Here is a 27,198-nt window from a genome sequence, read left to right as displayed (position 1 = left end):
GTGCTTAAAGCACATTTAAGGCAGTCAGTCACTTCTGGTTTTGGTTGCTGGTGTGTGCACGCACGTGTGTGTGTGTGTGTGTGCGCGCGCGCGCACGTGTGTGTGTGTGTGCGCGCGCGTGGTGTGTGCGCGCACACACGTGTGTGCGCCTCCTGTATTGGGGGGGGGGGTGATTTTACTTGTGCCTACTGAAGCCAGGCAAAGACCTTTTTGTTGTTGGTTTTTTTTTTTTTTGGGGGGGGGGGGGGAGTCTGTGTGTCTTTGAGTTTATTTTGGGGGGGGGTATTATTTGTTGAGAAGATGAAAATGTGGTGAAATTGCATGAGCTGAAAACTGAGGTATAAGAAATTGACGTGCAAACTAAAATGTGCCAATAAAATGTATAACAGTATTAGCATATAATAATAGAATCAAAAAGTGGTCTACAGCATCAGACTTCTGAGGTTATACACGCCATGCAGTGACATCCAGCCAGTTAGTTAGCCTTGGGGGCCGAGGAGGGGAGAGAGTGAACGAGCGAGCACATGAGAGTGAGTGTGTCTGTGAGTTTTCCTTTTTTTTTTTTTTTTTTTTTTGAGGGATTTTTTTTTGTTGTTGAGGTGCAAGGGGACCAGAGGGTTTCCAACAATGTCCTGATTCCTCCAGCGCACAAACTCATTTTCAGGGAATGTGGCTATTGCCCAAGGGCACCTTTTTAATCTACTGGGCTGAAGACATTCTTGGAAGAAGTGCAAGTGCAGCTGGTACTGGATTTTCTGGCCAAGACTGAAGTAAAGCAGCATTTGTTATTGCTGTTACCTCTGTTACTGTTGTAGATACATGTACATATGTAAGCCAGGAAATTAACTTAAGGCAAATGAGATAATGAATCAGTTGGGGGGAAGAGGAAGAGTGCCAATTAGTGTTGTTTAACATAAAATACTTCATGACAGTTTTGTTTTTTTCAAACCTAGGACTTTTTCCTCATAGGTGTAAAGTCACCCAAGTGACCAGTCCTGAACAAATTGGGCCGCAAGTGCAGGCATGAGAGCTCAAAAAACAAAGTCTTTTTTTTCTGGACAAACAATTTTATTTTAGGTAATGCGTCTATACACTGTACATTCAGTCACTGTGGTATATAAGCATAGCTATTTTCATACATAATCTCATAAAGTCCTTTATTTTACAATATTATCTGCTTCAAGGGGAGGGGATGTGGAAAAGGGGTGTAAAAGGACTATCAAGGTACACAGCGAAATAGATAAATATGCCAAGCTTTTTTCTTTCTTTTTTCTTTTTTTTTTAATCAGGCATTTATAAACAAGAAAGCATACATTACTTACATAAAAATAGTTCTAGAATAATAGAGTAAGTCATAATATTGTCATTAGCAGCAGCATAGGAGAGACCAGGATAACAAAAATGTGCTGAAATGCTATTGGCTATTGTAAATGTAAAGATTTATTTTTTTCTTCAGTTGAAAAAATGTCATCTCTGTGATTTAAGAAAAAAACACTTCCCTCTAAAACACAGGGATTGGGCAGAATGGGGGGGGGGAATAATCTTTTGATAAAGTACTTTACAGTGAAAATAACGATGAATAAAATGCAAATGATGGAGAAAGGTTAACCCACATTTAAAACTCACAAAAAGATTTTTTTTGTTGTTGTTTTTCCTAATAGACAGCAAAGGTTCTTAGTTAAAAACACAACTCTCAAAACAAGACAACTACTAGGTAAGAAAGAGTTCTGAAAAAGTAAACACCATATACACTTATAATACAACAGTGTAAAATGAAAAAAAAGTATTTACATGTTGAATTTAACTTTTTTTTTTACATTGACTAGTTCTGTTTGAAAAGCAGAATATTATGTATACTAGTTAGCTGCTCCATAGATATGAATGTTATTGCTGTTGTTTTTTTCCCTTCGTTAAGTCTTCTTTCAGAAATAGAAACAATGAGTAATTAAACTGAATATACAAGTAATATATTTTTATGTACAGGGAGAGTCAACAGCCTGTATGAAACACCTCTTCTCCCTTTTAACTTCCTAAAGGAAACTAAAGAATAGATAAAATGAGACAAAGTGTGACTTTACAATTCCTACACTCACCAGTTGGAGTGCAAATGGAATGCAGCAGGGACCCAACAGTAAGTCAAAAGAAGAGCAATTCCATCTGAAAGGGCTAACACTTGTTTTACTGAAGTGTTGCCAGCAGAAATTACACACAGAACTCACTCACCTTAAGCACCATCATAGAAATTTTTCCTCTGAAGATTCCCACCATTTTGACAGACATTTTCTAGATTCAATGTCTGTTTTTTTTTCCAGACAACATAATTTGTGAATAAATTAGATGCACAGGAATTTTGTATTAGAAATAAATTACATACTCTCCAGAAATATTAAGATTTTACTGTTAAAATGTATTTTAAAAAGAGACAAAATGATTACAGAATTCTATTCTGTAAACCCCTCGTCATTAACTGCTGGTGTGAAGTGTTTGTTCCCAGTCTTTTTGCTCCTTATTTAATCATACTAATTTTAAACTGTAATTTCTAGAAATGTCTTTATTAGGATGTTTTCACTCCCTAAGATCAAATATTAAAGATTCTTAACTTCAAACATTATGAAGCTCAGTAGTCAAATATTACCCTTAGAATTACCATAATACACAACAAAGGAAGAAACAGCATTTTTGTGCCATAATAGTAAGTAGCTTCATTAAGGAGAATTCTTTCTTGCAAATTTCTGGGAATCAGAGGTGACGCTGGTTGTTACAGTTATTAATTTACTATCCTATTTTTTTCTTTGAAAAAATGAGGTTTTTATCATCTAAAATTAATAAATTCTGTATATGCACAGAACTTACGCCGATGACTCAGTAGGTTTGCCGAGGAACACAAGAAAGAAAAATTATGTGACATGCTACAGGTGAGCCACTTTTCTTGTAAAAACAAAACAAAACCAAATTCAGACGGACATTCTGCAATTTTTTTGTGGAGTTATAAGAAGAGAGACACAGTCAGAAGTCAGGAAAAAGATCAAAATTTAAAAATTAAGACTTCAAAAAAGCCAATGGTGGGAGGAAAAAAACAAATTTGTTCTACGTGTAATTTCTTAACATGGCAATAAAGCACAGCATATGACAGATTTTTGAAATACAAAAGCTTAACTATAGCTAAAATTATTTAGTTTCCCTTGAAGAAATAACTGAATAATACAGATCTGGAAATCATAAAGCTGAGAACACTTTTATGCATACTGCATAACAAAATTAAACCCTTTACATAAGACAGTAATAATGCCCCTTAGTGAATATATAAGTATGGCAGAGATTTTAATTCCATGCATATGATTTAATAATTGCAGAAAAAACATACAAAGATGCAAAAAAAAAAAAAAAAAAAAAAAAATCCACATAAAAAAACTGCGTAAGCATAATCAATATTCCTTTTGCATTGCACTTTAGAAGAGGAGATCTGCACGTAGACTCAGTCTCCAGCATCCCAAACACACAAGGGCAAAGCCCTGTACAAACAGACAGTTTCACGTAATTTACTTGGTATAACTGTTTCTTGCTCCCTAGAGCTTTACATTGTCCCAGTAATTCATCACCTTTCATATTTCTTCTTTTTGTACCTAAAACATATATATGAACTTTATTTCTTGTGAATGCTCACAGTTAAAATGGTTATTATGATTTCAAGCAAACAGCTCTTGTTTAAAAAAAGTCTCTCTAACATAATGTAAGTAAAGAAAGACTATAATTTTAGGATTGGCAGCCGCTTTCCATCTACTGGGATTAATGTCCAAAAGCAAATAAAGATTACTGAAAATATGGCTCTTTGTTTACAATAAATTCTGTGTATGATGATGCATAGGGTTTTTTTCTCTCTCTCTCTCCTTTTTTTTTTTTTTTTTTTTTTTAAGGTAAAAAAGCATCAGCATTTCCTATATAACATGCTGAGAGGAAAAATGAGCTGGAAGGCACATCTGCAGCCCCAGGTCAAATTTTCATCTTATGCTCATAAGCTTGAGTGTATAAGAGGTGAGTGTTTATGGGTGGAAAAAAAACCCTTTTTTCTTGTTCAGTAAAGCACCAACTGTATTTGATAAGCACTTCTGGGAGCTCCCTCACTACTGCCTCCCATATTCCGTTAGAGACAGCCATACAAAAAATAGGTTTAAAATAGAACCAGTAGTGCACTGCTCTGGATAATTCTTACTTGGTGGCATTCTATACCTGCTGAATGCTTACTTTGCATAAATGTAAATGATGACATAGTGTCACATGATGGAAAACTGGGTTGATGATTTTCACATCTTTTAAGCAGGGTAGAATCTAGAATGCTTATCTTGTAAACTTTGAAACTATGGAATAAAATGCAAAGAAAGTTTCTGACAAAGTGCAGTTCTTTTTTTAAAAAAATAATATTAACAACAACAACAACAACAACAATAATAATACAAAGTGATGACATGCTGCATTTTCATTCCGGGGCTGCGGCTTGGATCCCAAAATTAAAGTAACTTATTTGAAAAAAAAAAAAAAAGAAAAAGAAAAAAAAAACAAAAGAAGGCTTATTCACAGCAGCAAAAGTGTTGTTTTTCTTTTCTGTAGTATTCAATAATGTGATGTTGCACTCTCCTTGGGCAAGTAATCCTGACAGACAATTCCGAATAAGGTAAATACTGACTTTATGGTAAGATGGTGCAACAAAGATGAGTTTTCCAGAAAACTGAAAGCTGAAGTAAAGATTTCAGAATGACTTGAAAAATGCATGTGCCTTCTGCTTTATTTCTCAACCAACTTAACAGATCATCCATTTCCTTCCTTTATTTCCTTCTTTCTTTTCCTAAAGCTGAAGTGCTCTTGGATGAAGTGAGTCTTTTGAACACACCAGATAATGAAGATAAGATGTCTTTAGAGAATATGGCATGATTTACAAACACTGAAGTCCGTAAGGCTGGGTTTATAATTCTCAAGCATACATCTTCTCCCCCTCCCCCCTTACAGTCCTCTTCCCTGCATCTTCCTTTCTTCTAGCACAGGAAATGAAGATAATTGTTGCTAAGAAAAAAAAAATCAACTTTGAAAAGCATTCTGAAATTCTCATACAACCATGGGGCAGGGTTAAAACTGTGATGGCTTCCTAAATGGCTGGAAACTGCTATGAAATGGCATCATCACCAGAGGGCTTCTATATTAAGAATCCCAAAGCCTATAACAAGTCATTAAAAATTGTGCATCAAAGATTTTTGTTTTGCTTTTAAACGTTCATTATAAAAATCTTGTTAATTGTTTTAATACCAAGTCTGTATAATGAATTATTTTAAATAGCTTGTAACAAAAGTTTGTTTGTTTTTAAATTCCAGAATGTTCCAACAGGCAGAAGGGCAACATAAAAACATTGCCACACTTGCCTTTTACTCTGATTTTAGCTGGACGATGCTGCTTGCTTGGAGTCTGCCAGTAGAAAATTTGCTGTGGACTTAAAGTATTTTGTTTATAAACACTTTGTGTTTTTCTAGGCACAGTAAGATGTTGTGCTGTATGGATTAAAAAAAAACAAAAAACCCCAAAAGATGCAATTCAGTGCTTCTGTTATGAAGAGTAACATTTGCCTTCCAACTATGTAAAAGTCCATATTCATGGATGTGTGCTAAGACACAACTACTCACACATGCACTTACACACGTACCCCCACACATCCTCCCTTACTGTGCATATACAGCATTCTGTATGTGTATTAGATGGTGTGGTGTTTATTAGTTCTCAAGGTTGTTCATTGTGTTTTCACTGCTGGGTTGATTGCTTGATTTAGGCCACAGTTGTTCCTGAAGTTCCTTGACTACTTTTTCCAAGTGTTCTCGAGCTTCCCTCTCATGCATCAGGTCAGCTCGGAGCTGCTCCCTGTCAGCCTCTGCATGCTGAAGCTTAACCTGTAGGTCCTCAATCTAGAGAAAAGCATATTAAGAAACATAATAAACTACTGTAACATTTCAGTTTCAAATGATTGTCATTTGGTAGAATTACACACAGACTACTAGCCTAACACAAAGTGAGATGAGTAATAAAATCTCATGCTTCCAGGCAAAAGATGATCAAAGCTGAAGTGGAAGAGGGAATTCCCTTTTACCTACTTTTTCAAGACACTACTGTAGTAGTACAGTACTGTATTGTACTACTACTAAGTAGTAAGGAACTACTTAGCTTTGAAATTATTTAAGCCAGGAGAAGTATTTAATATCAGAAAGGATGGTGAGCATTTTAATATAAAAACCAGAATACCTAAGGGTGCCTTAAATTGTTTACTGAAACTCCAGCCACTGTACATCTTATGCCCTTATTATTTCTTTAGGCAGACAGCAATTCAGCAAAGTAAACTGCAAGCTAAATTTGCAAAACAAGAGCAATTTCAGATATTTTACAATGGTTGTTAATGTGAGTGACCAAAACCATATGCAGTAGCTCTTTAAAAGCCTTGTCTGAGCTATATATCAATATCCAACAAAAGCAATTGTGGCGTCCTCTCACACAAGCACCTTTACATCTTTCATATTAAAGGACTCTGAGGTGTCGTGATGGCCACAGTAAAGCACTTAGTGGGAATGGATACAGAGGAGGCACAGTCTAGGTGGCAGGGGACAAAAAGGAAAGGAAGTCTCTGAACCACCAGAAACTCTCCAAGTGAGAGTCAAAAATTAGCACTGTTTCAACTCATAAGTAAGTTGGACTTCTCAGAATAGGAATGGGACTGAAAAAGTCCTGTTAGCTACTAACTGCACAGAAATGAAAGAACATACATAAAAAGATGTACCAAACATCCTTAGAAGAGAAGCAGAGAAGCACTTACTGAGATCTTACACCCTTTTTTCCAACTTACTTTCAGTAAAATACGTAGCAGATGATAGTGAGCCTCCCCAAAGAAAGACCTCAGCAGTCAATCTTGCGCGCTCTCTCTCTCTCTCTCTCTCTTTTTTTTTTTTAATAAAATAATGAAGGTAGAGAGAAGCCCCAGTAATCAAGAGTATAAATGAGGGAGGGGAGGGGTAAACTGCACCCGTTTATACTAAGCAAATTTTAAGCCACCAGCATATTAGACTAGCTGTTCCATCTGCCCAATGCAATTGATAAATACTGTTCAACTATTTTCTCTCTTATGCGTATTTGACTGTGTCAGTATCATGGCTGGCTCTGATCAAGTGAACCTGTTATTAGAGGAAAGAAAAACTCTCATCTTTTGGGCTAAAATGAAGGATACCGTGCCAACCCAATCCCTACTTGGATCTCAGTACCAAGATAAGGAAATGGGAGGCATAAACCACAGTGATATTCAGTAAGAATTTAGTATCTACATCTTTCTTTAGGCTTACATATAGAAATTTACAACCCTGAATTTGCTGTTTAATTTCCTCTCATGCCTGCTTGATGCTATTTCTCTCAGACTAAATCTGTCTACAGAATTGTGGTTTCCTCAAAAAATAGAAGAATACAACATAAGTGAGAAACTTCCTGCATATATTTGCCAAATTAGAGCTAAGGTAAAAGGCTGTATAAAGCTTTGTTTTTAAACTTCTTAATTGAGTTAGAAACTTAAGTCCTATTAACTGCTTATAAAATTCAGGCTTTGAAGTTACTTAGGATATGTTTCTAGGAAGCGCCAAGCAGAACTCCCAGAAGTAGCTGTTAAATAAAATAAAGCATTTATTCCAGAAACTGAAACATTAGTTGCCCTGTTATTTAGCCCAAGCACAGCACTAATACAGCTTTACTATTTGTGGGCCCTAACGCAGCAAGTAAGAGCATGGCACTGCACTCCAGTGCCATAAAAGCAAGCTCAGGTATGTACAACAGGATGCAACAATGGATATTGCAGAAGTGCCATGTCTTCAGAAAATACGAACCTGCAGAAACTTAAGCTATCTGAATGCTTTTTGAGAGTTCCTTTTGTATTAGGAAACCACCCACAAAAAAGAGGGAATGTAACAGGAGACTGAAAATCCACATTGTCAAAACTTTCATGCATGTCACAACACAAGGGAGGACACACCTTCAGATCTGCTAAACTCTAATCCAGTAAGTATGCAGTTTACTTTATCTGCACTTGCTGTTGCCTTGGTTTTTTGCTGAAGTGGAAGTCAACTGTTGGTAACGCCCAGTGCAGCAGCTCTCAATCTGGTTATGTTTAGTCTGGACACCTCTTATCAGTGAGACATCCTGTGATGCTAGAGAGGAAGCCCACATCATTTCCTGCTTCTGGTCTCCTGGTTAGACATGTCTCATAGTGGTACAAGCAGACCACTCCCCTTCCCGTTATTGAGAGCCTGGGGTTAGAAGAATTTCAGATTTCTGTTTTCTTTTTCTTTTCCTTTTTTATCACCTTCCTTAAAATAACCAGAGTATTTGCAGCTCATGCATTAGGAGTAATAACATGCAATCCAACTTCACACAGGAAGCATGTGTTTAATTGCATTCACAGAATATCACAAAAGTTGCTACAGACAAAAGATAGTCTAAAATAAGTCCCTTTAACATTAATTCTGGTATATTACAATGTGCAAGTTAAGCCTCTTGCAAATGCATGATTATGTGCCATTTGCATGTAAGTGATACATATCTCTGGGCTGTGGAAGTTTAAATTTAGGTAGATGTGCCCCATCTTTCAGAAACCACTTGCTGTTAATTTTTGCTCATCTGTATCTTTTATTTATGCATTTCTCAACCAGGCTTTTAGTTTGGGAACCACTGGCAGAGGAAGTGGTCTGGCAGAGGAATATTTAGGTGGGAGCTGATCAGAGCAGGGCTACAGGGGAGGCATATAAGGGAAGATGAGTTAGCCTTAAGGAGAGGGTCTGTTTGGGACCCCCTCCCCCCATACAGAAGGAGTAGTTTGAGGGGGTTAACGATGGATTTGGGACCATGCCCTTTTACAGGAAAGGCATTATTGGGCAACAGGGATTGTTTTACTGGAGGAAGGGGAAGGCGGGGCATGCAATGGATTCGTCTTCAGGACTGTTTCTCACGGAAATCCAGGAGGCTGCCGTTCTGCTCTCAGCTCAGCCTGTTATGCTGGGTCATTTCAGAGGGCTTGGAACAGTGGATGGCCTTGCATTCCACATGCCCTGCAACACCAAGACACAACAAGGCGACTTAAGGACGTGCAGCCTGAGCTTTTGGTTCACTTGGCTTCGGATGGTTTAAATAAACCTTTAAATCGCCTATTACAAGAGACTCTGATGTGGACAGGGTGGGAAGGTTTTTAACTTGAAAGCTTAAAGCATACACACTACTTGTAACAACATGTTCCTGCATTCCTAGAACTTTCACTGAGATCACACTGAAAGTATTTTCTTAAACCTGAGAGTTTGCTCTTCTTGTGCTTTACCACTGTAAACAACACTCCTTCCTGCAGCTTGCTTATTGGTGGGTCTTAGCTTCTTCTTTCATCTTAAATAGTTCCTGTAGGTCTAGGCTGATCTTTATCTTTTATCCTATTATAGAAAGTGACTCTGCCTAATATTAACAGTAGTGAAATGCATCCCAATGTATTGGCATGGCCAACAAAATGTAAGTAGAACTGAAATAATATCTAGCATTTGTTTTAGTTCTCTGTAATTAGAGATTTTCAACTGACAAATGTGCAAAGTTCTAGGCAAAACTGTGGGATTGACACAGGTGGTCCAAGTGCAGGAAAGGTCTTAACACCTTACATTAGGGCTAGAGTTGTAAATTGACATGACGGGCACAGGTATTATACAGATGGAGTTGGAGATGTATCAAATTAGAGAAAACTAGGCCAAATGGCATCAGAGGAAGAACAGATACTGGAACTAACCCTTAAAACTGCAGAAGCAATAAGCTTACTTGCCATTAGCTTTCAACATTCAAGTCTTACCTGGGCTGAGTATTTGGCCCGAAGCCTGCCTGCTTCACATCCCTTGTCACAAACCCGGATCTGCCTGGCTTGTTCCAGTTCCCTCTTTAGTCGTATCCGAGACTCATTGGCCTCCTTCATTTTCTTCTCATTCTCAGCTCTTAGGCGTTCAATCTCTTTCCTCAAGTTGCGCTTTGCCTCTGTTGCTTCTCTCAGTTTTTCCTTCTTAGCCACTCTTAGGAACTCTAGCTCCTAGAATACACAAGTAGTTAGACTTGTGAGAACTGAGGAGCAGGTACTAGATCAGTGCAAGGAACCTAATTGTACAGGAAGGGATCAGAACTAAATTCACACAATTTTATTAGTTCTGACTGTGAAGACATATCTAAACCTGGTTCAATACTTCGTACAAATTTTTCTCCTTCAGATAGGCATGAAATCTTAGGCCAAACTTACCGTGAATTCTTGGATAATAAAACACCTTGCCACAGCCACATTTTGCTTTGTCAAGCGGAATACCTGTGACCATCTGTGACCAAACAAGCATCATCTGGAGTTGGCAACAGCTACTTGCAATGCATCCTACAATAGCTCAAAGTTTCAGGTGATTCAATCATAATGCCTGTACTTGTGGAGACACTGAACTGAAGCTGCACAGTGGTTATGATAATGTAGTTTGTGAATGACCTTTGTGAACAACAAAGCTGAACAAGAAAGTTTACTACTTACTGGAGAAATCAGTAAGCAGTTCCATTTTAACAAGTCAGAAAAAAACACTCAAACCCCATCTTTATGAAAAGTATGAAGGAGAAAATATCTATATATCTATCTAACAAATCTTTCTAACTTTGAAGCAATTCTGCTATGCTATGGTAACTTGTATGTGGCCTTACCTTATGGCTTGGCAAGTAGCCAATGAACTGCTCTATCATAATAGCTGGAAAACTCCAGGCTAAAACTTTAAACTAAATCCAAACAGTGCTTCTCTCTGGGAACTGCCTCACTTGCTGCCCAGGTTCTTAACTGCTACCATGAAATCTTAAATCCAAGAGAAATCACTTAATTAAAGTGATAATGATAAGGAAACTAAAGGAACAGAGGAAGAAATTCAGAAGTTGTTAAAAAACTGTTAAAAGGTTGTTAAAAGGTGCTTGTGCAACACAAGCATTCTTCTGCTTTGAAAAAAAACATGTCTCATTAAAGGTCTGTCTCCTAAATGGTTAAATTAGACAAGCTAAAGTTCAGTTTTCCAGAAGCAGCATTTCCTCCCTGTCAGAGACAAACCCTCACAGCAACATGTTTCTGTTAAGTAACACTGCAGTCAGGTCATGGGAAATTGACTCTCTAGACAATCTCAGTTCCCATCCAGGCAGTTAGCTCAGCCTTGTCACTGGAGCTTGCACACATGTACTTTCTGTGTATGTGGAACTGGAAACCCACAGTTGCCCAAATGGAAAATGACAGCCAGATACCACATTGCCTCTCATTCTGACATGCTGCTTGACTTAATGCCTCAGTGCTCAACTCTGTTTTGTCAACTACTTCATATAATTTATATTTTACTTTAAGTATACACTGTACATTTAGTCTATATACCTAAAAACTACCTTTAGATATATTTCTTATTCTTACGTTTAAATATATAAAGTTCACTAAAACACAAGAAAATGAAGCCCAAGGTCACAAAGAACAAGCAGTTCAGTTTAAAAGACAGCACTCAGTCTCCCTTCTCCAGGACCTGGACCTGCAGCTAGTACACAACAAGCCATCATCACATGTGAGATACGCAGCATAGAAATCGGGTTGCTATACTGTACCCCTTACAGGAATATAAGTAGGCAAGCAAACAACCAAAAGCATTATATGCCAGCACAAAGGGCTGTGTATACCTGATTTTGACAAATACTGAGGTTTTTTGTCTGCCAGGATAGATGAAAAAAGGCCCTTACTTTACAGTTGGCAACCCAGATCTATCTAATGGATTATGTTTCTAGCTTGGTTACAGTTCCCCTTAAAACAGTTACAGAGGACATGCAAATCTTCTGACTGCATGCTGTCTCCCATTTCTACATACTGATTTTGCCCTATCACATCACCTTTCTGTTCAGTCACTGCGATTTGCTAGTGGTCAGCACATATCCTCAGCTTTTTTGTCTGACCACGCTTTTCTGAAAGGAGTGCTGTATCAAGGATTCACAAAGATGAGGAGCTCTTCCACTGAATGGTAACAGGAAATGTTCAGTGAAGCACAGCTAATGGAAAGCTTAATAAAGACTGGTAGTTTTAGCTCTTCATCAGAGCTTCAGCAGTTATACTTTCCTCGACCAGGCAATTGTAGGATTTTTACAAATCTTTTAAACTACAGATGAAGTCTCCGTAAGGACAGAAATGTTTCCAGTTCAGTGAAAATAAAAAATAATAAGCTGTGCTGGACTACAAGATTGTTTCCAGTAATAAAAATATGCTTGGTTTTGGTTTAAAAAACCATGAATTAACACCCTAAAGCAAGAACTGGTAGCAATAGTTCCTGAATATTCTGAATTTACAAACAGTACGTCAATGAATACTTTTGCCATTTGGGAAAAATGAGGCGCCTTTTTTTTTTTTTTTTTTTTTTTTTAATGTAAGACTAGCTAATGGTTTCTCCCTGGAAGAATATATGTAAGCAGGGATACAAGAAAGCTGATTTTCAGAATTACCTGATGCAGACTGCGTTTGGCTTGCAAAGCAGCATTTAGTTTCTCTTCCTGCTTCACTCTCATTTTAACAACTTCATGGAGGAATTTTTCTTTGGCTTCTTTTGTATCTAGGCCACTATCCAGGGCCTGCCTTAGGTGCTCCAGCTCAGCTTCCAATCCACTGCTGTGAGAGTCAGAATGTGTTGCAACCTCATATGAAGTGCTGACTGTGGCTGGGGCTTGCATCCCAGGTGAGCTCATGTCCTTTGCAGAGCTGGATGAAGTAAAGGATGGGGAGGACAGCGAGGATAAGGAGGAGGTGACTGAAAAACAGAAACATCAAATTTTAATACAAAAAAATATCTAAAACTATTATAATTCAAAATGTGCTGAGGCCCTTCTGTAAAGTGGAGATATTCAGTAATCAGTGAAAAAATAGCAGCAAAAAATACTCATGTTATACTTGAAATGTGATGAAAATGCAAGCCTGACCAATCTATAGGACCAACTTTGAATTTTCTTGAATTGTGACTTCAGGATTTGCATCACAAACATTGTCTTCTCCACGCGTATGAAGTAATTGATTCTTTCAGGGAGACCTAGCTACCTCATCCTGGGTTTTTCGTGGTAAAATTTCTCCTTTTATAAAAACTACATGTACTGAATAAGGACTAGACTTCATGAAGTCAGCAGCAGAATTTTCTTAGTGACTTATTAATGAGGTGAATCAATGTCTTCATCTTTCACAGAAGGCTGCAAGATCTGAATACTGTTTAAGAATATACTGGCTCTTGATCTCTGCTTTATGTATTGAACTCTGTGGATGCAGTACTGAAACTACATGACCACATTCTTCATTTGACATAAAGTTTCACACTTCTGTACATGTGCATTCTGGAATTTTTAAGAGCTATCTGTGCATATTCCAGGAAGGCTTTTTATAGAAGGCTCTTGATCAGGAAAAACATTACCATTTTTATGCAAACAACACAGAGTATGTCCCCCCTTGCACAGGCACTTATCTATTTTAATGAAAGACTTGAGGTTTGTGCATCCTTGTGGTGCAGGTGCTTCTTTTTGCAGATACACCACTGTCCTCTCCCAGGAAAACTTCCCTGTAACTTACATTCTATTCCTGTTTTTCATTATTACTTAAGGCTATATTTTTACATCCTGTTGGGATATTAGGCTTCCAGAATTATATTTAAACACAGTAGAAGTTGAACAACTAATTCCTGTGGATTACTGCAGAAAATCCAGTACAAATAGAACAAAACAAAATAAATGAAGATATAACTGTCACTTACATTCCTCCCTGGTTTCTACTTCAATTTCTGCTTCTGATTCCTTATCTTCTTCAGTGGCAGTAACAGTGGCCACTGCTTCTGGGATGGCTGAGTTCTCTGTAGCAAGTTTTCTTTTCCGTGGCTGGACAGTGCTGCTCATTGGCTCACTACTCCGTGATACTACCGTAGCACAGGGGGAGTTGCTTACAATTTTCTGTTGCGCAGGAGGTGCAAGAGCGACATTGGGGGCCACAGCACTCTCAAAGCTTTTGTAGGAATAAAAACTGTTTGAGAAGGGGAGGGAAAAAAAAAAAAGGGGGGGGAGAAAACAGTCATATAATTGCCTTTGAAATGTTTCCTAACCATGTGTTACACTGAAACAACAAGAGACTTACGGGTATTTCAGTGCAGTTCCACTGATTTATACCAGCAAAGGATGTGACTATATATTTATTAAATGTTTTGCATTCATCTAAATGTGCAGAAGATTTACATAGATTGTAATCTCCATCCAGTTCAGGAGGTATTATATTTGAAGTACAACATATTCCAAGCACATCAGATCTCCCAGTGTTCAAAAATTATGATGCTCTTTCCCCTTGATCCTCATGCATTACTGACTTTCCTCATGCATTACTGACTTTCCTAAATAGAAATGTTTTACTTGTCTGTCCACAAACGCTTTGCAACCTTCGTATTTCCTGAAGAAAAGCTGTGAGGGTGCAAACAGCATATTCTTGTGTATCATTAATTTCTTAACACAGCATGCACCTGAGTGCACGTATGTTAAACTACATTTATTAAAAAAAATATAGAAACTACACTGAAAGGACATTAATGTTGTAATAGCAAATACAAAGAAGTTTTTAAAAACCACAGTGAAGACTGCCTATGCAACTTTAATTCAACATCTGCAATATGATGTGATCTTCAGTCATATTAAAATTCCTACTAAACCTTTTGCCCTCCCCCCGCTTTTTATTGAGACTTATACGTTGGCCAGATTTCTCACAAGGATAACAAAAGGATACCCTTACACCAATTTACCCCTTTTCTCCTCACCTAATTTCAAAATCTATTTAAAGGCATGAAGGCACTGCTGGGATTTTTTTTTTATTTTTTTTTTTTAATCAATCCCCAACACTTCAAAGAAGCTTGTTCATAAGGGTAACAAAATGTACTCTCCATAACCCCACCTAAAAACACCTGGGCCATTTTAGTTGACATTTCCCCACCAACCACCACCACCTTTGGCAGAAATCTGGCACAAAGATTTTTCAGATTGAACAATTAGAGTCTCGCAGAGGAACATATGGTTGCCCTGACACTTTCCATTGTAAATGGAGCATCCCCACCTATTTATTAGATTGGGGCTGATTCTTGTGCCAGTTTAATTATGCTCCCATCCTAGAGCAGAATATAGCCTATAATATCAGCTTTTTAATGGGTCCTACAGAGTGAGGAGCTTTTCACAAGCTCTCCTGCCCAGTGTGCTCTACCGTGACCTCCCAGGACCACTTGCCATTAGGAGGGTAGAGGTACTCTGTGCTTTCCATACAGTCTCTTGGCTTCCTATGGTACTGTCAATAGAAGAGACAGAATGCAGCTTTTGGCAATGTGATGACAGTCCACTGTTACAGAGCTGCTGCATTTACCAGTTGGCAGCTGTCTGGAAATAGCTGTCTGGTCCCTGACCACCTGCCCTGACAGAATAGCACAATCCTCCTTTAAACATTGAAGCCCTAGAGGTTTTGTTGATGGTACCCCCAAATTATCAACAGTCTACAGAACCTCAGCCTTCATTTCAGATTTTTATGGCATTGCTTCAGCTAAGAAAATCTAATGAATGCACTAAATACTGATGCTGGTTTTGGTTTGTAAAACACTGCAGTTGCAAATGCTTTTATTCTGATGCCAGTGGACTAAACTGAATGAATGAATAAGCTACCAGCAGCAGCACATGGGAACAATCACAAAGTGACTTGCTGTAGCACTTCTATAGCTGCTAAACCCAGTTCCCCTTCAGTTCGTGTCTCCTTACCTGTCTCGGATCAATGCAGGAAGATGTGTTGAGAGCTCTTTCTCATTTGCTGACACAGCAGGAGACCACGGCCGGAAGGCTGAGAGACGCTGACGGGGATGGACACAGCCAATACTCTAGGAAGGAGAGGAGAGAAAAATAAATAAAAAATAAATAAATCCTGGACAGTCCTTTTGAAGTATGAATCACAACAGAGCACTAGTGATGCTTTTAAGTACATATTCTGTATCTCTAAAACTGATCCCCCACTAGCTAGGATCCACTTGCTTAGCAGATTCCACTGAAAGGGATGGATTGTACTAATGTAAAATCCTGCATGGTTGTTCCTTTGCCAAGGATTTATATGTAGTTTGCAGAGACTACATGAGGCTTCTTAGCCTTTCAGGATTCCTGTACCTCAAAGGCACGAAGGAATTGCTTACTTCATTCTCACAAGCAAAGCCAGTGCACATTGAAAGATGGCAAGAAAACTGGGAGAGCGCTATAGCTGAATGTTTGCTAGGAAAAGGAAAGATGCACTAAAAATTTAGAAAACCTGGGCAACATCTTTCTCAGATCTTCTCTTCTCATTGCACTAGAGGGATGCTACATGGTAATCTCACCTCTCTTTTAAACATAAAACACTCAGTAATCACCTTATTAGATGGACTGGATAAGGATCGTAACCAGCTGGACTGTTTTTCTTTCTCTGTAGAAGCTGGAGATTGGGAAGCAGAATCATCTACTTTGGCCTTTTTGGAAGCAGGAGGATCTGAAGGGACCTGAAACAAAGACAGATGAGAAAAATTTAGAAAGAAGATACAAGACAAAAGCAAGTTTTGTATCTAAAAATAAGAAACATTGATCTTTTTTACACTTTTAAAGCAAGTGGTCATTTCATGACTGCAACTTAAGGAACAACAAATGAGTGAAAACAAGAGACAGACACAAACATATCCCATGACATAATGTAGTTTCATTCCTTCAATGAAAATACACAGATAAAGGGTAGGAGGTGCAAGAGTGTTAATCAGGCAGGAATATTAGCGAGACATTTACAGCATGCTGCAGAGAAATATCTACCTTTTATTATTTTTGTATGCAGAAAGGTAAGTTTTAATGTTGTTGCTGAACTAGATAGCTTATTTAAAATGAGAACAGAACAGACTTTGTTATTCTGTTTGCAGCGGTTGTTATGCCAATGACTTCACTACCCCACAGCTGCAGTGAATTCTGGGGGTGCTGCCAAGAGCTGCTTTGCCTTTTCCACAAGTGGCTCAGCTTGGCCCATAAATCATCCTCAAGCATAAGAAAGTCCTTTGGCAAGCAGAATCTCTTTCCTTCAACACTGTGAAGGAATAAAATTGCTACAGTCCCAGTGTGGCTTGCAAAAAAATTGGTAACTACTGGTTTAACTGGTGCATTGGGGATACCAGCTTGAAGCCCTGGCAGCACAAACAAGTCTATCAGCACAGGGGAAAGGTTCTGGACCCCGTTCTTCATCATGACTACAAATAATAAAAGAGGAACGTACCACCTTTGTTTCTGTCTTTGTTGCTCTTCTTTCCTTCTTTCTAATTTGGATACTTTCCATATTCCTATCCAACCTGGTTCTAAGTAAGGTGGCAGAACCATGCTGCAATGATTAGTAATAGCTCGTATTTGCATCCAATTTTTCCATCTTTACCTCTCATAGTGCTTTTTGAGGGCAGACATATTCATTCCTGTGTTTTACAGATGCACAGACACATCTGAAGGGCAAAATTTTGAGAGCTTAAAATACTTGAAAACAGGTTGAGTAGCCAGTGGAAAAAAGGATATTGCTTGCCAATATCTTGTGTTCTGAAAGCCCGTCCTTTTTAAGGCATCTTAAATCGAAAACTCAAAGACCGTTTCTCCAAATGATTACTCACTTTTGAAAACTTCGACCTAAACGACTTTATCTGAAGATTACATGAGCAACTGAGAGCAGACTCCCAATTGAGTTGCAGGCAAAACTAACAACTATATAATTAGAGCAATACTATCCCTTTCACACACCTTTACTTGGAGGAAACTGTGATATCAAGAACATGAAGAGTCTTCTACTTTCATTTGAGCAGGGCAACAGTGCAGAACTATGGCTCAAGTTGATGAACATCTAGTCAATGCCAGTTCATCTGGCAGCACACACCACTCTTATGGCTTCTACAGCCCAATGTGCACAGTAACAATCAAACCAAGTCTGGAAGTTTTAGTAAAACATTCCCTGGCACTCTGGAGCTTGGGGCAGCCTTCCATATGTAGCAGATGAAGCAGAATGACATGGGTGTGTATATATGTAACCGCAAGTGCAAAATTAGCCCGTGCCACTGCCAAATGCCAGCTTCAATAGATTTGCAAAGGATTCTTTTGGCACAGCTTCAGGCTTTCTTAGGGTTGACTCTAGAAATTGCTATGGCGTGGTACCTCCCAGTTACCCACCTAAGAAAAGGCATTTCTAAATGCTTTTTGTAGAGAACACAGGACAATGCACTGGAAAAGATTCATTTTTGCTTTCAGATATGCTGTCTGTGCAGAATTAGTGACAGCATTAGAAAGGTATTTGGCAAGTGACTACTGATCCCAGCCCTATCCACTGGGGATGGTGAGCAGTGTGGGGAGGGAAACTTGGGGTGGGTGGGTGGAGGAGGAAGGGGGGCTTGGAATGAAAAAAGCAACAGGTGGCAAGACTCAGCATGGAAGCCCATTCCTCCCCCTGACCATCCGCACTCTGCTTGTCTGCAGGAGAACATGCTGTTCAGGCAGGCATGGAGACAGCCATTCTGGGCCTTCTACCCCCTCCACCATCACCACACACAGAGCTATGGTGGGATCTGTACTACAGGTCAAGTGTAAAAACAAGCCACTTCGGGAAAAGAAGAGCAAAGTTTCAGGTTTTAAGAGGGTCTGAGCGGGGAACATTTAAATGGAATTAATTCATTTGCATTTTTTAAGAAACTATGCCTCTTCTCCTGCTTTCTCCACTGTTCCCCAGTTTTCCCCTTAAATCAGGGCTTACATCCAAGCCACAGGGCTCTCAGCACAAAAAATTTCAGCAGACATGGGAAATGATGCTTAATCTTTTGTTGCCAGGAGCCAATGTTGATCTGAAAACATGAGTTGCAGCAAGAAAAACTCAGTAAACAAGGCATGTGTATAAGGGAAAAATAACTTTCCTTTCCCCGCAAAGAAAGAGATGAAAATGGCATGAAGGGGAGAGGAAAGCAGGTGCTAAATGGGGCATGTAGATTGTTCCAACTTCAAGACATCTCCCATTATGTGGCTATTCAGCATTCTTAACAGTGTTCTCTAAAGTGGTCAAGTGTGTCAGCTAGACTCAAAAGACTGTTGCAAACATAATCTTTGAACTGCTGTGATGACCTCAGCTGGTTCTCTTTCTATTCACTATCCCATTTTATTTATATAGATTATCTGCTGACTGAGGCAGGAATTGCCTCTCACTACACGCTTATACAACACAATGTATGAAACAACTTCTAGGTTCTATTTTAATAATATAAAAATGTAGTAGTTCTCGCATCTAGCCTATGAAATGCTGAGGCAATACATGTTGCTCTTCATCAAAAAATGGGGATTCATCTCTGAGGCTCATGAAACTGAAGGTGTCTGACTACAACCTGCAGTCATTTGATTAAATTACTGCTCCTGTGTATTTCTATCTACCAGGATATCCCACTGAAAATACTTTTGTCCATCTCCACAGAAATACTGTGTCACAAATTCATCAAAACCTCCATCTATAAATATCAAAAGCATGTCACTGACAGCCATGTATTGCACTGCACTTCTCTGGTTCTGTACAGCAGTCTGACACAGAGAGCGAATTAAATTTGTTCACAGTTACAGGAAAATACCTAGATGCAAGAACATGACTAGATACTAACCACAAAATCTTCTTCATGTGACTCACTGATTATATCTCACTCTAGGACAGATTCCAGGCAACATTATACCCTACTCTGCCATTTTTACCCCAGCCACAGCAGGCAGCAAACCTTAGTATTGGCTCAAATGTGGATGATCTTGCTTCATTTTGTCCCCTGGGCAAATAATGGAACATATGAAGTTATACAAGAAATCCAGTGTAACTTTTTCTATCATCTCCGTAAATGTCTTCCAAAAAACTTCAACCTAAACCCTAAAAGACTGTAATAAATATTTCTTATTTTCTCCTCAGTTTTTCTTCCATTACAGGCAACTTCATGATCTGTTAAGTAGCCTCTGAGCTGGGCAAAGCGATTTGTTAATGCACATTTTCTCAAAACCATGGACGTAAGAAACTTTATGATACAAAGTGGGCCCAGAAATATTATGTGAAAAGGTAACTTATATTTTGGACTGCTGTTGTCTAAAGCAATTGATTTTCAAGAAAAAATATATAGAGAAAGATTTACAGGGTTACTTAAAAAAAATAAAGGCATTCCAAAGGGAAATTTGGGCATGTAAAAATTAATGGCAGCCCTTTTAAGTTAAACTGAACTTAAGCAGCCTAATTTGGCCTCTAGCCAGCCAAGACCACATTTGATGTGTCAGATCAAATTTTCTTGTTAAGAATTACAGTAGCAAAACATGAGACCACTAGGAAGAATTTTTGACCCTCTACTTCTCAAAAATACAAGCCTCTCCTAGTTCTCAATGACATACATAGAACCAGCAGATCAAAGAGTAAGTACCTGCCCAACATGGTACCTGAAAGTTACTTTTCATTGCAACTTAGAATGGAAACAAGGTCCAGAAGAAATTCTAAAATTTTAAGATTTGGGAATCTTCATGGATATTATTCTTGGTCCTTGAAGACCTACCAAAGTGCATTTGCTGACATAACCCACTTTTCTACTGTATTTCCAATGCTATGTAACTGGTCTGAGGTGGATGACTTTAGTTCGCTGTGTGGCTTTATTCCTCATTCTTTGTTCCACTGCACCAAACAATGGCTGCTGTATATCTAAGAAACTCTGTGCTGTGAGCAGCTATCCACGAGGCGATAAGTGAAGACAGACAGGACAGTACTCTCTCTTGGAAGGATATAACAATAGAGAAGGCCAATTCCTGCAACAATATAATTTACAATCTAAGCCTACCTTCAACAGAAAGGCATATATTGCCAAATGTGTGTGCTTCCATCACATGTATAAAACCAAACAGCATTACGAACAGGGCTAAATCCCAGCGAAACGCAGTGTCCACAAACCACCACGGATCCTGTAAAAGTGCCTCAAATATCATCATGCTCTTCATCACTCCCGGTTTTGTGATGATTTGCCTTGTAAGAGTGGAATACATTAGGCAAAAGGAATGGAAAATACTTAGGGGCCTTCTCGTCTGTGGAACTTAGCTTAGAAATGTACCTCCACAAAAAGAATCTATGCTTTAATTTCTGATCTATCTTTTGGGGATAAAATCTGACCATAGCTGAGATGAAATTTAGCATCAAATTCCAAAACTTAATGCAAGGGGAAACTGCTTGATTTTATACAATATCAGCAGAAATCACTGCATCCTATGTGGCACCTTTAAAAAGGAGAATTTGTCTATCCTCATGGTTGATTTAATGTCCTCAAAACCTAGACTAAGACAAAGAAATCTGCATTTCAGTCTCTTTAAATGAATTTTGGAAATACTGTAAAGTAGAACTGAATTTTATTTTCCTAATTCTAATGTAAATCCAGAATGTCTCTAGTGAGAACTCTGCAGCTAAAAAAGTATGCCCAATCACAATAAACAAAATTAAAAATTGCCCCTAAATCTATAGATAGCACACTATTGTTTTGTTCAAGCCATTCCTTTTGCAGCTAAACCATGCTAACAGCTGAGTTCAGTTATACTGTGAAAAAGGGTGGTGCTTCCTGTCTCATCTGATACTCAGGATGTGAAAATTAAAGTAGCTTTCTCATTAAGGGGAAAAACCACAAGACCAGACACTGGTCTGATACAAGCACGAAGAAACCTCAAAGACAGACTACTTAAGAATGTGTCAGACACCAGAGGAAGATAATAATACATTAAAAATGCAAGAGCAAAAGCTGAAGGTGAACACCCTTTACCTCTAGCATAAAGTGTCCATGCTGGCATTCAGTGCAAAAGCTGAAAACTAGTTAAACTATAATCTGCATTGGTCTGTACTAGAGGCTCACTTAGGGTCCATTGGATGAGCAGGTTCCCACAAGATCGGTGAACCTTTGATTAGAAATGATCTGGTTGTTATTTAATATGTTTTTCCTGCTAAAAAGCTAGCTCTAGGCAGAAGAAACAAAATTTTTTTTTAATAACTATCTCAGCTCACATCTACTCAACTAACCCAAGGGAACCTGGTAACATCTAAAATAGCGCTGTCTTACAGAGAACAGCAAAGACAGTGTAAGAGCCTATTGTGAATGAATACATCTGCACCACACAGCCATGGAAATTCTGAAAGAAAACTAGTCTAACACTATCCTCAACATAACTTTCATCTTCATGTAAATTGGATAGAAAAGATGATTCCTCAGAGCATACAGGAGTGGAACACAAAAAAAAAGGACTTGTGACTCTTAAGTTTTGGTACAGATTGATTTACAAGATCCTAAGCAAGTAACTTCTACTACCTTTCCCTATGAAACTTCCATTAATTCTGCTGTACTTCAAAAGATGTGCCGAGTAAAAACCCTCTGAAACTATAGATATTCCAGTAAAAAGGTTACAAAAGTGCCTATATGATTTTCAGACTTTTGGAATACCAGAAGTTTTCCAGGGAGGTGAAGAGTCATCTCTAGCAAATTCATGCCAACTGCTAACAGGCTTATTTTTCTTAGCAGTTTATGGACATATCCATTAGGTTCTTGCTAGATTACAAGAAATGGATTGAACAACATCAGCCTATATCTTATTGGAAAAATACAGCATCTTAACATACTAAAGAAAGTCAAGGACTCAGCAGGAGTTCCACCAACAATATCTCTTACCCTTCTAAGGTGTTCCTCTAAGTCAGAATTTAGGGAGAATCAATGGCATTTTCAAAAGCAAGCAGTATCAAAAGAAAAAGTATATTAGAAGTCAGGAGGCTTCAGGCTACCAAGCTGCTCCATTCTCCAGGTTTTGCCACACTTACTTCACCAACAGTAGCTTGCTTTTAAAGAATAAACTTCTCCATAGCCAAACCCTGCCCTTACTCCCCAAACACAATGAAAAAGGTGGACCTAAACTAACCTTCCAGGCAACTGCACTGCATTTAGTCATGTTATCTGCAAGGGAACCATATGAGAACATTCCTTGTGCTCATTTGACTAAGCAACCATTATGAAGCCAAAGCTGTTGATTTTAATAATGGTTCCTTGCAGGAAAAGCACTACAGAAAATCAAGTGTTAAAATGCTCAGCCACAGAAAAGGAACAAAAAGATTGTAAGGATTATTTTTCTCATCACCTGCACACCTAGGAAGTGCTTGTTACAATATGTAGAGATTGTTTTATTTTTCTTTTTAAAAACTTTGGTTTCACTGGGCAAGAGTCCAGACTGCCAGAGCAAGGCTTTCTATCTTCTCATTTTTCACTGCTCTGGTAAAAGCACAGGTACTCATTTTACCCTGTGATTCTGGGACACATGATGATGTGAAAGATTTCCTTTCTATTTGTGCCTTCCTAGCACATACGCTGGTTGCCAGCATATGCCCCAAGTCTGACCTGTCGGGAATGTTCACAAACCACAGTTGAAAGCACTTCAGAGTGCCAGTTTTGCAGTGGCTTAAAAAGGTGCTGTGAAAAGAACCTCCCTGGAACTAACTCTCCCTTCCTATTGATGAGCCTACAAGGACTCCCTTTGTCTCTCCCAGGAGGAGGATCTTCTGGTTGTGCAAAGGCCTTATTTTACTTAACTGAATAGCAGTTTAAATGCCACTTTACAAATAGTCTCAGCCAAGGAATGCTGCAGAAGAAGGTAGTGTCTTAGTCGTATGCTAGTATAGGAAGTTCATCTAAAGAATTCAGGAATAATTTTTTTCTCACACTAGTGTAAAAATTTTTAAGGAACCACACCTACAATTTACAATAGAAGTGAGATTTTATTTTGGACACTTTCTTCAGTTTAAAGCTATTTCCTATACTGTATCCTTTGCTAGAGGCCTTGAGTGAAGAATAATTATTTTCTACTATACTCTTTACACAGCCCCTGGACCGAAACAATGTCCATTCTCAAAGCTTCTTGGCTAGGATAAAAGAAAGAAGAAAGTTTCCTCTTTTGTCTCAGCATTTCTTCATTTTATTTATTTATTTTTACTATAACAATTAGGCTAGATGCCGTTTGATGATTGCACTTACCCTAACAAGTAGCACCAGTAAGGCATTTCTAGTAAGTTGTGGTATAGGAAAAACAGAAAAACAATAGCCCTGAAAACTCAAAATCCAAAAGCTCATATTTGAAATGGAGATGGAAAAATGCAAATAATCTCATCACTCACTTCTCTATTTCACAAAGATTAGTAAGCCTTCTAGGATACTTTTAGAACACTGTAGGCATTAACACAACTTGTAAAGTTTTTCCTAAGTTCAATATTCGTAAAGGTTTAGTAGAGTAAAGATCTCACTAGTGCTATCTGGAAACTTACATTGAGAAAAAATGTTCAGCCTGTTCCACTAGCCAAAATTTTAATTCCTGAGCTCAACAATTACTCTTTTATTTTGCTGTTTGTCTTGTAAATCTATCATAGAAAAAGTATGCTTTGATATAGGCCTGATCCCGCAAATCCTTATTCTGTAGAAATTAAGTCTGGTTATAAGAACTTTAGGAAGAAAAATCCTACCAACTAGATCTCAAGCCCTGAAGCAAAAATGTTCTTCTAACTGGCTAAGAAAAGACTCAGGAGAAAAAACCTAGAGTGTGTTATTGCCTTGCCATATTCTCCACGGATATCATTAGCAACAACTTGGGTCAGACATTCTGATAAAGGCACTTTTCTACTATGGATGTACATTCAGGCCATCTCAGACACAACTACTTCAACGTGTTATTCTTTGTACTTCTGTGTATTTAGATAAAAGATAACCTCACTCATTCCGTGTAGGAGGTAAACTTTCACCATTCATCTGCATCAGAGTTTAGCTGCATTTCTGCAAAGGTAAACCACATATATACATACATAGACATAGAGACACACAGTATAAATTTCAAAATAAGCAACAAACAGCTTCAGCTTGCTCTTCGAAGTTTTTTAGCCAGACATAAACATCTCTTATCCTTGAAGTCATTCCCGGACACCCATGGTTTTGACCAGACTGACTAAATCTGAGGAGGATTTCAGACATGTAGCCACCGACTGGATCCTTTCTCTTGACCACATCAAATCACAGAAAGAGTCAAGCAAGGTTACAAAGCTGGTATAGAGAAATCAAAAGACTTGATACACAACCCTTTTCCCACAACCATCCAAAACCAGGAAGTAGTACAACCGGACAGAACAGTAGATATCCCTTTATATAGGAATCGCTCTCTTACATATCTGATGTGCAGATGTGTGTAATTAAAATAGTAAGTATTTTATTTTAACTGATCTGGAAAAAGTTACCTACTTGAGTAAATTACTTCTACTTGCTCTAGATCCCAACTACCATCTAAACTAAAACCAACCAAGCAAAAACCTCCCATAACCACAAAAAATCCCCACAGTTCTTTAAGTACTGTGCAATGTCATGGCTTCATTGTGGCTCACAGGACTTGCCTCAAACCCACTAGCCAATATAAACCAGCTGTCCCCAAAACACATACCCCAGGATGAGGATGTCACTTTGTGTGCTACCTAGAAACAATATGCTCTATTAGAAGTAGTAGTGATTCTTTCACTAAAACCATTTTTGTCATCATAAATTAAATCAAGTATTCTTGAGCTGCTACTCAAGAGCCAAAGAATATATATATAGCAATACTGGCCTTTCTCTCCACTTATTACAGTTTGATGTGAAAGTCAGTCAGTCAGTCTTGGGCCTTATGGTCACATAAAATATGAGTCAATGCAATGACAAGTGCCTGACTAACAGGTGGAAAAAATACTGTTGGTGGTGGTGGAAAGAAAAGAGGACAAAACCAAATGACGAATTGTTTTTAAATGAAACCATTTCCTCCTCTATATCACAGAACCATCTTCAGAAGACATAATCTTTCCCTGCATGATAGCTGTAATAATCACAAAGCTGCTTTAACCTGAAGAGTGTCCAAAACCTATACAAACATTACATTATTAACACAGCCATTCTGGTCTCAAAAGCCTACAAATCTTCAGTAGGTGTTCATCAAAATCAGTATTTCCTATGCAAAGAGATTCTGCATCTCTGACTCCTCTAGCTAGAATTCCCCTGGTATGGGCAATCGCAAGATGACCATGGTATGATACCCATTGTACAGACGGGAAAACTGAAATAAGCAATATAGTGACAAAAACAAAGTAAAAGCCATGTATGAACATGCTAACTTAATATTAGTGGTTAAAACCCTTGAATAAACCTAATTAGTTATTAAGCAACATAGTTGAGGTGTGGCTCTCAGTGCAAACTGGAAGCCTCTTTTCCATTTGCTGGGAGCCTGCTTTGCCCTTCCAGTGGAACTAAAAGTTATGGCTTGAAAAGAATTCCCTGCCCTGTGGTTTAAAACAAAACAACACAAAAAAATCAACTCACTTCCCACTGCTGGAGTACAGCCACTGACTGAGACTAGTGTAAAACAGGTCAGAAGGACTAAGCAGGAAAAATGGCCCTTTTTCCTCTGGTCATTTTTATTGGCAACAGTTGTCTGGGAACTTTCTGATGCTATGTCAATATGCAGGGAAGAAGAGTGCGACTGATTGAGGAAAAGAGAAATTAAGCATGTGAATATGCCCATGAACACACACATGCATGTACATTCAAGGAAAACAGAAAACAGGTTTGAAAGTCCAGAGGAACTAAGGGCTCTGCTCCTGTCACTACTGAAGTTGAGGGAAGTTACGGCATCAGATTTTGTGGAACATTCATCAAGGAAAAGCAAAATTTCCTCTAAGAACAGACTTTCTTTGCCCAATCTTTGATGAATTCTTTGCAGAGTCGTGGTTCTGGAATCTAAAAAGCACTCTGAGGATGAGATTTTCCCCTCTCACTTTCTTTTAAATTAAACCAGGATCTCTTGCCATAACTGTGCTTAAGTTCCAGCTTCAAACTCTCTCCAAGGCATCAGTTCCTGTATTGTGGAGACATGTCCACTCTGCCAGCCAACAATCTCATTTTAATTTCTAATGTTACATAAAAGGACAAGTATTCCCCTCATGTTTTCCACTAATATTGGCTCTAGCAGGCAGGTTGTTCTTCCTCAAAT

General features: G+C 38.4%; 1 protein-coding gene across 2 annotated transcripts in view; it reads right to left on the bottom strand.

Moving 5' to 3' along the window:
- Window positions 1-1,046: 1,046 nt before the first annotated feature.
- The window catches only part of SKI (SKI proto-oncogene), a 119,246-nt gene continuing 93,094 nt past the window's right edge, over window positions 1,047-27,198 (bottom strand). The window contains exons 2-7 of one of the 2 annotated variants that reach the window (XM_062593184.1): window positions 16,503-16,628; window positions 15,868-15,983; window positions 13,848-14,110; window positions 12,562-12,863; window positions 9,884-10,114; window positions 1,047-5,942 (exon numbers count right to left, since the gene is read on the bottom strand). In XM_062593184.1, the coding sequence (XP_062449168.1) occupies window positions 5,754-5,942; window positions 9,884-10,114; window positions 12,562-12,863; window positions 13,848-14,110; window positions 15,868-15,983; window positions 16,503-16,628 (1,227 nt within the window). In that variant the 3' untranslated portion in view covers window positions 1,047-5,753. Of the gene's footprint in view, window positions 5,943-5,971; window positions 9,111-9,883; window positions 10,115-12,561; window positions 12,864-13,847; window positions 14,111-15,867; window positions 15,984-16,502; window positions 16,629-27,198 lie in introns of those variants that run through there. The other variant, XM_062593185.1, reaches the window with a different exon arrangement.

The sequence above is a fragment of the Rhea pennata genome, chromosome 22 (genome assembly GCF_028389875.1).
Source record: "Rhea pennata isolate bPtePen1 chromosome 22, bPtePen1.pri, whole genome shotgun sequence".
NCBI classification, from domain to species: Eukaryota; Metazoa; Chordata; class Aves; order Rheiformes; family Rheidae; genus Rhea; species Rhea pennata.
This window is presented reverse-complemented; position numbering and strand designations above follow the sequence as displayed.